Source organism: Anabrus simplex, chromosome 1 (genome assembly GCF_040414725.1).
Source record: "Anabrus simplex isolate iqAnaSimp1 chromosome 1, ASM4041472v1, whole genome shotgun sequence".
NCBI lineage: Eukaryota > Metazoa > Arthropoda > Insecta > Orthoptera > Tettigoniidae > Anabrus > Anabrus simplex.
Window position 1 is genome coordinate 150,992,483 of NC_090265.1, and position 13,008 is coordinate 151,005,490.

Consider the following 13,008-nt stretch of genomic DNA (forward strand, 5'->3'; position numbering starts at 1 on the left):
ATCAGACGCCCCTTTCAGTGTTCTACATGGTTGGTCCCATGACATCTTCTCGTATCTCCTATATTCATGGGTTAGATTGAGTTAGTCATTGAATGGGGTGAAATCTTGTACAGTTTTTCGATGCTACTTTATATTTTTGATTCTCATGTGACATCCAGAATCATAAAATTTGGCTATAACATTGCCAATGGTCATGTCAATGTGCGTGCCGAATGTCATGATTCTATCTTTCCTATAAGTGTGCCAAATGATAACATATACGTGTAAAAGTACAAAATCAACTTGTATTTAGTATATTAGGGATAGAAATACGACAAAAAGTCATAGGACAAAAGTTGTAGACCTCTCCAAAATGAAACGCCATTTGCTTTGTGACTTGTGATACGACTTACTGATTAGCCACCAATTACCCCGAAACGAAGGTCTGCACCTGCGTTAAAATTGCATCCATATTTCGGAATTTTCCTGGGCCAAAAGTTATACATTTGTATAGCTTAGAATATTTCCCCAAAGGAAAGAGTGTACAGCATTCGGGATTAGCACTCGCATACATACGTGGTAATTAAGGAAGAAAATAATACAGTTTAGTAAGTTGAAATTAATAGAAAATGGATTATAACTGAGGACATCCGGATGACGACAAATATATAAATACCAAGTGAATGTATTGGAAAATCAAATGCTCCTCAATAAATTATGCCGGTGTGAGTTATGGATATAAGAAAGCGGTAATCGGAGAGAAATTTAGGCGCAGGGATTCTTAGGTAATCAGATAAGAAGATGAATATTTGTGTTATTACTTAAGCTATTCGAGGACGGTTATAACCTCCAATGATATTCCGCCAATATCCCGCAAAATGGCCGATTGACGACTCTCTTGCTTTCTACCCAAGGAACAACCACGAATTTAAAGGAATGATGAGGAAAATGGCAATACGTTACTTCCCTGCTGGCAAGCAGTCAGAGACGTTGCCATGGTAACCCATATATTCGTTATCGCTCTGTCGGTCACTCAATGCCGAGCATGGTATCGGCAGAAAATAGTAAATTTCTCCGTCATTTGAAGAGTAAGGTAAATTATGAACATAACGAAAGTTGTTTATGATGAAGAGACCTTTCACATACGGTCCACAGAGTTTGCAGAAAATCAATAGTATAAGATAAAATGGAGCAAAACCGTTGTGGTTTTCCTATAAAACCCCCGTCTTTTCAAAGATTTTAAAATGATGTGCATATCGGAACCTTCCCCGGGGTGAGTATACTCTAAATATGAAGTTTGGTTGAGATCTATCCAGCCCTTTCGACGTGATTGTGGAACAAACATTTTTTATTTTGTTTTATTTTGCTAGTTGCTTTACGTCGCACCGACACAGATAGGTCTCATGGCGACGATGGGACAGGGAAGGGATAGGAGTTGGAAGGAATCGGCCGTGACCTTAATTAAGGTACAGCCCCAGCATTTGCCTGGTGTGAAAATGGGAAACCACGGAAAACCATTTTCAGGGCTGCCGACAGTGGGGTTCGAACCTACTATCTCCCGAATACTGGATACTGGCCGCACTTAAGCCAAACAAAGAAACAAACAAACAAACAAACAAACAAACAAACAAACAGACAGACAAACAGAAACAAACAACTTTATTTATAAGATTATTTTTATACCACCCCCTCGCCCCCTGCCCATAAGGGTGCTAGGGGTGTCTTACCCTCACGCGGTTTGTCTCCTGATACTAATTGATAAGTGTACCACGTTTGGTGAAATTGCTCCAGTGGTTTAGGAGGAGATGTGTCATATACACACCCACACCCACATACTCACGCACACACATACATCAATTTTTATATATAGTAAGAAGAAGAAGATAACATTTTTATATGTAGTTTTTCGATTAATTTTATATCTCACCCCCTTCGCTCCCCACTTGGATTTGCAAAAATATCCGGAGTAATACTATTCATCTCAGAGACCCTGAAATCTATGGATTCGAAACTGTTTTTAATTATTTCTATATCTCACCCCCACCCTTTGCTCCCCGCCTAAAAGGGGGCTGGACTTTAAAAAATTCTAGAGTATTACTTTTCAACTCAGCGACCCCGAAAACTATGAATTCGACACTATTCTCGATTATTATTGTAACTACCCCCCCCCCCCCGACCCTCTCCCTTAAGGGCGCTAGGGATGGCTTAACCCCCTCAGTGCTCGTCTCCCGATAGTAAGTGATACGTGTACCAAGTTTGGTTGAAATTGCTCCAGTGGTTTAGTTGGAGATGTGTCATTTACACACACACTTCCATTTCTATATATAGTAAGATTTTTACACTCGTACTTCACCCCCTTTCCATTCCCGCCCAAAGGAGTCCTATGAGTGCCTTACACAACAGTATATTTTTTTCCAGATATTAAGTCTTATTTTTACCAATTTTGGTTGGCAGCTATGCCCAAACGTACATGCATAATCTCACTGCTCTAGAATCCTGGAGCTGACGTTGCCATGGTTACGGCAGTTCATTTCTTTATCCGATTCCTAGAGCAGGGGTAGTGTGGTGCCAATATCTCCGTAACGGTTGGTTTTAGGGCCTTAAAACATGGTTTTCGGGCCCGTAGGCTTACCGAGTTTTGTTCTTTGCGTCAAGAGGATTAAATTGAGCTTTGTCTCGTCCTTATACGACAAATTCGATATTTTGCCTATAATAGTGTAAGAGAAAACGGAGGAAAACCGTTTTTCCTATAAAACCCCCGTCTTTTCAAAGATTTTAAAATGATATGCATATCGAAACCTTCCCCGGGGTCATTATACTCTAAATATGAAGTTTGGTTGAGATCTATCCAGCCGTTTCGCCGTGATGGTGGAACAGACAAACAAACAGACACGAACAACTTTATTTATAAGAAGATGAAGTTAGGTAAACAAATATAAATTTGTCGTCAGTATTTCTGTTAGTCTTATTGACGAAATGTTGTAAATTTCCATTTGGCAGAACCTAGTTTTTACAGTGCACTGTGTCTTCTGGTATGGGCTAGAGCAATTTTGTACTTTCACTGAACTGTCTCTCTCCTATCCTTGGCTTTGACAATATGAACGTGACTGAGGTATGAGCGTTGCTAGTAAAGCCATTCCTTCTGCAGCCAGTCCCTGCTATGAATGGTGTGAAAATGTTGCTCATAGGGTCGGTTGGTGCATGCATTTCAGTGGGCTTGGCAGGCTGATATGCAATAGCAACTTCTGGTTCTGTGAGGAAAGCAACGGTAAACTACCTCACTCTTCATTTCCCTAGTACGCCTCTTCAGTGATTCCTAGGCCATCTGTGACAGCTGATGGCGGAGCTGTTGAGGATCCAACCAGCCTTAGGGCTGAATACTGAACATACTCATTCGTTACTTATAAACCTAAATATTAAATTCAGCATTTAAAAATTAACGCATGTTCATCATTATATAATTTTGAAAATTGCTTTCAAGTAGTATGAGAATTTATTTACTTCTGTCTGATTCATTCCAACTCGTTTTAGATTGATTTGGCAAAAGAAGATCCATATGGCGAACTGCAACGTCGGAAACCGAAACAAATAGGCCTATTCATCGACCATGAAACAGCTACCTGTGACAATTCCGAGACAGTACACATATCTGCGAAAGCAACAGGTAAGAATAAGCAAAAACTGGGTAGAATTTATCTTCTGTGTGGGCCATTTTAAAATTGCTTAGTCTTGATATATACTGTATATCCGATTACCATATAACTTTGCGATAACCGTCCGTCTGATTTCCTTATTTTACGACAGAGTGATTTCCACCTTAAACCACCATGAGAGTGTGTTGGCCTACCATCATATGTTGCTGACTACTGGGAAAAACACTTAATGCTTACGTTTATTACCAACATTCTGGATAGAGGGGCCTTTACTAGGGTATGCATAAGCACGTCTGGTTATAAATATTGGTAGAGCTTTGGGATAGTGTGTATACGGGTATTATTCAAGAATTTTAATGGTACGCTTTTGAGCTTACATACTGTAGAATTACCTTACCTCTCTTGATATCTGTTTATGTGTATCCTATATTTAGAAAATAGCTAGAAAGGAGCAGATTGTCTATTATATTTGTGTTTCCTGATGAGCTCTGTTCAATGTTTTGAAATTCTAATCTAATTTAGAGGGTAATTTGAGGAGTTCACTGCTTTGAGTTTGTAAACACTTCTTCAATAATACAGTGTGAATGCCGAATGCTGTTTCAGGGTTAAATTATGTGAGTTCTGTTCTCCGTTCTCAAAAATGACTTATTCTTTAATTTATTCTCTAATTTTTACTCCATGACATTATAACGTATAAAGTTTGAAATTTAGCATATCTCTTGACAAAATCCAATCAAACACTGTCACCTTACATATTGACTACTCTTAAATATTAGTTCCGCAGAACCAGGCGAATGGGCGCCATAGGCCACCGTAGGGTGCCTCACTCTTCAATATATATAGATATGTATATATTTTGCTACTGCCTTTACGTCACACCGACACAGATAGTTCTTATGGCGACGATGGGATAGGCCTAGAAGTTGGAAGGAAGCAGCCTTGGCCTTAATTAAGGTACAGCCACAGCATTTGCCTGCTGTGAAAATGGGAAACTACGGAAGACCATCTTCAGGGCTCCCGGATGAAAGCTCACAGCCGCGTGCCCTTAACTGCACGGCCAACTCTCCCGGTCACTTTTAAATAACGGCACAGTTAACCCTTGAACTTCCATCGTTGGTCGTCTGCCTCAGCTGCTTCGGTAGAGCAATATCGTACTCTTGGATCTTGGGGCCGTTGCGAGATTTTTTTGCCACTTAATCGACCAAACGATAGAGTTCAGATGACAGCATAACTACTTCAAATGAGGTTCAAAAGTGTGCTTACTAAAATATTTATTCAATTTACATCACGATAATTTATTTATTAAATAGGCAATAAACGTCACTTAAAATGTTCACAACATGTTTTAACGCTGTCACAACGCATAACGTGAGAGGTAAAGTTTCATTGAAGTTGTTTATTAATGTCTTTCAAAGAATGAATATGTAGTGTAACATTCGTGGACAGCAAAATCCAGAAAAGAATAAAACCTGAAAATCGGGCAACATTGATCCAAATTATAACTAAGTATTAATCCACACGATCCGTGGAAATTCTTACCTTCAACAAGAAGAATTCCAGATCTACATTTAATTAAGGTTATCCACCAGTCGACTATCCTATCGGATATTGGAACACTCCTCGAATGGATCCTTAATTGAACAAAATCGACTATCAGTTGCTTTGGATAGGTTGAGAAAAATTACTTGAAAACATAGTGTTCACTACAAGTTAACAGCAATTGTCAAAATAAAAATAAAAATTCCACCATGTATTGTCATCTCGTGACACCCTTAAGTTACCGGGGAATCCCGATGCTGAACATGCATCACCCCAGACAGATGTCGGAAGGAACCAACAGCACTTGATCCGATGGGATCTTACGTTACATCGTTCTGAAGGAACAAAACTGCGAAATGCAGGAAAACATTAATTTATTATGCATTTAGAAGAAATGCCAAACACTGAAATTAAAGAAAAGTGACAAATCACTTGAAAATGTTCTCAGTGAACCAACTTTCAACTTATGAAACAGTTACGTCGTTAAATTTGTTAAATACAAGTCCACAATGTAAAACAAACAAAAGGAAATCTTTCCAATTTTTTATAACTACCACTATCATTAGAATTCTGTCTACATACACTTGTCCCATTAAATCAAACTAGAAGTGATCGGTAAATAAACGTCTCACAAAAATAATAACAAAAAATGAAAATAAAGTATATTAACCGCTGATGAATCGAAACTGCATTAGTAGTGTAAATACTACAAAAATCAACTAAGTGTCAACACATAGCATTATCATAATATATCGGACACACGAACAATGAATCTTAAAATAAAGAAAACGTAAAAAGAAAACGGAAGTTCATCGAACTTGAACACACCATTAGTCAGGTTTCCACGTGGGTTAACCCTTACATTCATGCCGCTACTGATGCAACGCTATTATGTGAACATATTCTCGATAGTAAGAATAAATTATGCCAAAACATGGCCTAAATAGTACTTGCTAATACCTTTCGCATTCGTATCCACTCCTGCAAACACTAACATCATTCAAGTCGGTTCGCCAAAAATGCCTAACTTATGACTTGACTATGTACAGACGACGCCTTAATCCTGTCGTTGAGCCAACGTAACAGTGTGCACTCATCCTTAAGTTATATAATGCACGCGGCATCCTAAATCCATCGTTGAGCCAACGTTATAGTATCTACACATCATTCATACTGCCAGGCGAAGTCAAAACTTTTAACACAATGTCCGAATATTGAAATCTGATCCTCGTTGAAACTAACACATGTAGTGAAGTTCGTTACAAAAATTATCTCAAACAAGGAAATACTGTATTACTGTGTCTATTTCACACAATAAAGCGTGGAATCGAAATTAACCCACATGTCCGAATAGTTTAATCTAATCTTCAATACAATCTCAACACATGAAGTGAAGTTCGCTAAATAAACTCATCTCTCGTTTGATGTTACGTAACAACACTGAAAACAATAATCACTACCATCACGATATTCACGGAATAATTCGAGTGTGAGGCTCCAACTGACCTGCAATCCCAACACTCCAAACATGTATCATCGTGAACTGTCCAGTGAAGTAACTTCCTATCGATCTACGCAAGCAAAACTCTCATTCTAATAAACATTTATTTTTCACACCCGCAGTGTTTCCAGTCAGCGATATTTTCGTCTCGGTAATCAAGTATTCTCTTGACCATGTGACAGAATGTATTTTGTTCGTGAGGTCGGCTATCACGAAATGTACTTCGCTGGTAACAAATAGAACCGTCACCCACATTGATTCTGCACTCGGCTTGAAGCAACACACACAAAATTTTTATATTACACTTTACCATAAATTATATTCTGTATACATGTAACAGTTAAACCACCCCGCTTCATGTCGAGAACTCAACTAATACAGTTTGCGGAATCTTCAGATTCCTTCCTCTCCAGATGTTTCACAGGTGTGACTGACCGTGATACACAAGCTTATCTCTGCCAGACGACAACAGTCCTCCCTTACCGATTACCAAAACATCGTCCGCAGTAATTCAAAAGATCATCTATGAATCTGCTGTCTCCCTATGCAGAAGTTCCGGAATCCTACAATTATTTAACTTATGATTTTCTTCCCCGACCGGGATGGGTATCGTGGATACAAAGTTATCAATATCTAATTTGTCTCTGTTCACCATTTACCACTTGGTAATATATTCTTCCCTCAAGCCAAATGACTTTAGAGATTCTACAAGTCTATTGCGCCCACTTTAAGCCTTCTTCCTAATGTCGCCTGACGCAGATTCACACCCTCGGACAATGATGACTGACGCTCTTGCCTGAGGAGGGGGTATTTATGCATGTAGAAGGGACGCTCTGCTTGGCGTTATCTACTGTGGCGCAATCATTCCTATTGATTACTGCTGGACCGATTTCTTCGAGACTCACCACAAAGATTCCACTTATTTTTCCAGTCATGATGGTGTTGTTTGTTAATTTCTCCTGCTTTTTAACGGGCATTATTAATTCATTAGTGCGACTTTCTCTCCAGGCCTAATTAAATACATTTCCACCCTGTGGAATTTACCTTCATCAAATATTTCCTAAAATTCTTAATTACTTACTTATTTGTTAATGACAGTGCCGAAATCTCTCGCAATGAGGTTTATTATCCAGAATTTCATTATTAATTACCCGAGGTCTTCCGAAATGTTCCGACCTCGTTCGATGTTTGGTGGGCCGCTTCCCGCTGTGAGTTGTCAAGCCACAGAACGTAATATGAGCCTGCAAGAAAAGTATGGATGCACTTCATCTTGTAGTTGAAATTTCAACGAGGTAGAATTATGGGTTCAATAGGGAATCACGCTATGATAATGGGATACATCAGACTGTGTTTACAGGAGATGCATGATTGCCTACTTTGACGCTGCGTTGCCACGGAAACAACAAGTGTGTATGTCAACACAACTTGAATGCATTGGCTAGCCTTGAACTATCATTTTTGCCTGATCAATAGCGTTTAATTATCTTGCAATGTTGACCCATGTACAGTTATATCCCTGGAGGGTGGTCGTATTATTATGCGGCAAACTGGTGATAATTGAATAAGCAGAGGTGATAACTATATACATAAATAAAAATTACGCCCGTCTCCGAAGCGTAACGGTTAGCATTATTAGCTGCCGTCCTTGGGGGCTTGGGTTCGATTCTCGGCACTTTAAGAAATTTAAGAATGTCAGGAGGGCTTGTATGTGGTTGAAATGACACGTGCAGCTCACCTCCGTTGGGGATGAGCCTGAAAAGAGTTTCACCATCTCAGGATGAGGACAAGAGATTACTTATATAGGCCTATTACTATTTTTACAATTGGCTTTACGTCGCACCGAGACAGATTGGTCTTATGACGACGATGGGATAGGAAAGGGCTAGTAGTGTGAAGGAAGCGGCCGTGGCCTTGTTCAAAGTACAGCCCCAGCATTTGCCTGGTGTCAAAATAGGAAGCCACGGAAAATCAACTTCAGGGCCGCCGACAGTGGGGTTCGAACACACTTTCTCCCGGATGCAAGCTCATTACTGCGCTCCCTTAACCGCACTGCCAACTCGACCGGTAAAAAAATTATACTATTTAAGCTCTCAAGGCTTTTCAGACTTGAAATACCAGTGTTTCGCCCCAGTGTGGAAGCGGACTTATCGATTGGATTGCCACACTTTTCCAAGTCACTGGCGGCTAGTGCACCTTTCAGACAACATTGCAAGCCTGATCTGTAGGACAGGACAGTGGCGGTGAACTTCGGGAGGTATGTACCTCCACTTTTATAAATCTCTGGAATTCTATGTCAGACTAGCTGTTGTGAACGCGTCATTTATGGGTTAGTTATGTACTTGCAAATTTCAACTAATGGAGATGAGTGGCAGAAGAAGAGATAACTACTCTAAGAAGAGTCAGTCATTATTATGTAATAGATTATCAGTTTTAGGATCCGTTGGCCACTGTAATCTAGTTTCCTTCCGAGTTAGCAAAAATCAGGGCATTCGGTGATTAGGATTTCAGGACCCCTTTCTCTTCTCATTCTTCGAGTGATCATCCCTCACGTATTTCTGATTTCAATGTCATCTTCATTATCTTCATCGATAGGACTCATGATCATGCGTTATTTTAGCTTTAAAACAAACAACACAATCGCTACTTCATTCGTTGCCATGACCAGTGAACAATATGTTCAAGAGGATTTATTATTATAATAAAAAAACGTTCCGGTTCGCTCAAGAGTAAGTGGCGGCTACGAACCTTTACATCACCACTACTGTCCCCCTATGGGTGGGGGTGGTAGGATGACATCCACGGTATCCCCTGCCTGTCGTGAAAGGCGACTAATAGGGGCCCAAGGGGCACCGAGCGTAGGTTGGCGACCACTAAACCCTTAGCTGAGTCCTGTACTGTTTTCCACTTACATGTGCCAGGCTCCTCACTTTCATCTATCCTATCCGACCTCCGGTGACCAACTTTTATTCTTTTCCGACCCCGACTCTAGTAGGTTTCCGAGGGCTAGGGACCTTTTCATTTGCACACCCTCGTGGCCCTTGTCTTCCTTCGGCTGTTACGTTCAATTTTCGAAATGTGGGATCCCTTCCATTTTTCTCTCTAATTAGTGTTATATTGAGGATGGTTGCCCAGTTGTGCTTCCTCTTAGAAAATAATCATCACTACCACCACTGCTGTTTCGACTCAGTTAATTTATAACTGTTAGGTTCTTCAGTCTATCTGCCTCTGTGGAGTAGTGGTTAGTGTGATTAGCTGCCATCCCCGGAGGCACGAGTTCGATTCCCGGCTCTGCCACGAAATTTGAAAAGTGGTACGAGTGCTGCAACGAGGCAGCCTCGGGAGGTCAAATGAGTAGAGGTGGGTTCGATTCCCACCTCAGCCATCCTGGAAGTGGTTTTCCGTGGTTTCCCACTTCTCCGCCAGGCAAAAGCCGGGATGGTACCTAACTTTAGGGCACGGCCGTTTCCTTCCCTCTTCCTTGTCTATCCCTCCCGATCCCCAGATCCCTCGCAAGGCCCCTGTTCAGCATAGCAGGTGAGGCCACCTGGGCGGGGTACTGGTCACCCTCCCCAGTCGTATCCCCGATCCAGAGTCTGAAGCTCCAGGACACTGCCCTTGAGGCGGTAGAGGTGGGATCCCTCGCTGAGTTCGAAGGAAACACCGACCCCGGAGGGTAAACAGACAAAGAAGAAGAGGAAGAAGTTTCCAGTCTGCCTAAAATCACTTTGAATAAATAAATTCATAAACTACCTGAAATAGAAAACGTATGGTAACAATCTTATACCTGAACAAGAATCATTTCAATTAATAGAGAATGGCATGTTACTTTCTTTGAAGAACATCATCGGATTCTATCAAATCACAGGTATTTAGAAATATATTTCAATACTTAAGAACTTGAAATCTGGAAGTTATATTAATAATGTAGTCAATGCTGAAATAGAGACAAAGGAGGATAAATTTGAGATGAGTTCCACATGTCAAGTTCGTAAGTACAGGGACATTATTTTATCTGTTCGGGGGATTTTCACTCGCCCGGTCGCCTGCGCTGCGAGCCTGTCTCCCGCTAAGCAATTTGCCGTTATTTATTTATTTATTTATTTATTTATTTATTTATTTATTTATTTATTTATTTATTTATTTATTTATTTATGCCTGTAACAGAGTTGTACTCCAATTTCAACAAGCATTACATAGTTGACATTAAAATAATACATTTGAAAAAAGAACTTAATAATAAAGAATAGATTGAAAGGAAATGGCATACACTGGCCAGGATAAGATTTTACACACTCCGACCAACCAGACGAAGTGGACCGAGAAAAGAAGTGTATCTACCTGCCTATAATGCCGCATTATAAGAATAAATACGAACTGGACGGCATAGAAGTGTGGGGTCTCATGATCTGTGCGAAAGGGACAGTCCCTAAGAAGACGATAGAACTGACGAAGACCTTTAACATCAGTACCAAAGAGTTCACCGAATGGGGGCTGAAAGTGCTCAGGGGTTCTCTTTTGATACTCAGACACCACTTCCATTCGCCAGACTGAGACATAATTTATTCAATTTTTATTTTTTTTTATTTTTGAATGAAATTATTTGTGTATTCTTTGTCACTAGCAGCCTCCGAATGGAGGGAAATTTTGAAAATAAAAATAAAATTATTGACTATTACTTCTATAAGTTATATTGTATATATTTACAAATATGTATATATGGGCAGGCGCAAAAGTTTAAATACAGATAAGGTGCATGATTAGTTACTGTAATTAAGTAATGCATCAATGATTACACACTGTTGAAATTGATTATGATGGCTCTGAATAAGTTTGAATAGTTAATCCTATTTTCTTTTTAAACAACATTGCTTTTGTAAAGAAAATTTTATTTATACTTGCTGAGATTATCTAGTAGGCATATTTTGAACTCTGATAGAAACATTGAGAAATCTAAGTCGTGGTTCGTAACTAGTATACTAAAATTAGAGCACATTCTTACTAACGGAAAAATTTTGTGAATTAATATATTTGATAAGGGTTTGTAGAAGTACTTTCGGCTACGTGAAATTGATTTTTTTGCGTTAAAATTAATCCTGGTGTGCAAATTACCACAGTCTATACTGCCATTTATGATTTTATGATATATTTTGATATATTTCTCGACGAGTCTCTAATGATATATACTTGAATTCTTCTAATTACCGACAATAAGGAATTATCAGCTTATATGCTGACTAACGGTGTTTTTGCAGTATATAAACCTTAATAATTTCTTTAGAACTTTTCCAATTTTATTTATACAGGGTGAAGCGTAATTCGCGCACTCGGGCGTCGCAGCGCGACTCCTCACATGTCAGCAATAAAAAAAATGTCTCTTACAAATTTTCGTCTTGCAAGTATATCCGGTAGAAAACGGACGTTGAAGAATAGCAATCTGGCAACACTGTAACCATATGTAGGGTAACTACCTGTATCAGCAGACATTAGTCGTGCTGTACAGTTGCTGCGGTGGTTAGAGTTTTTGGTTGGTATGCAGGAGGTCGATGGTTCGATCCTGGGTTGAGGCGCTTTTTTTATTTGCTAATTTCCATCTGACATTACCTACTGTAATACAGTAAGACACCGTTTCTGAGGTCATATGTATCCTACATTTACAACATTTTGTAACGCTGAAACAACAAATACCTGGTTAGACTAATAAGAAATAGACAGCTGAAACAAACAGGTTTCACATCTAGTAGATGAAGTGGTGCGAATAAATTCACGCCCACGACGTGGAAAGGGCGCCTTTCAAAGCTGACCAATGAAAACGATTGTTCGTCCATTTCTAGGATCGTAATATGCAAGTGCCGCCTCTGTGGTGTAGTGGTTAGCGTGATTAGCTGCAACCCCCGGAGGTCCGGGTTCGATTCCCGGCTCTGCCACGAAATTTGAAAAGTGGTACGAGGGCTGGAACGGGGTCCACTCAGCCTCGGGAGGTCAACTGAGTAGAGGTAGGTTCGATTCCCACCTCAGCCATCCTGGAAGTGGTTTTCCGTGGTTTCCCACTTCTCCTCCAGGCAAATGCCGGGATGGTACCTAACTTAAGGCCACGGCCGCTTCCTTCCCTATTCCTTGCCTATCCCGTCCAATCTTCCCAACCCCCTACAAGGCCCCTGTTCACCATAGCAGGTGAGGCCGCCTGGGCGAGGTACTGGTCATACTCCCCAGTTGTATCCCCCGACCAAGAGTCTGAAGCTCCAGGACACTGCCCTAGAGGTGGGATCCCTCGCTGAGTCCGAGGGAAAAGCCGAACCTGTAGGGTAAACAGATGATGATGATGATGATGATGATGAG

At 40.3% G+C, this 13,008-nt stretch overlaps 1 protein-coding gene across 1 annotated transcript in view; it reads left to right on the forward strand.

Moving 5' to 3' along the window:
• Window positions 1-13,008, forward strand: part of LOC136863155 (hemolymph lipopolysaccharide-binding protein) — a 63,305-nt gene that overhangs the window by 23,608 nt on the left and 26,689 nt on the right. Inside the window, exon 2 of the mRNA XM_067139505.2 lies at window positions 3,511-3,643. Within this exon, the coding sequence (XP_066995606.2) occupies window positions 3,511-3,643 (133 nt within the window). The remainder of the gene's footprint in view (window positions 1-3,510; window positions 3,644-13,008) is intronic.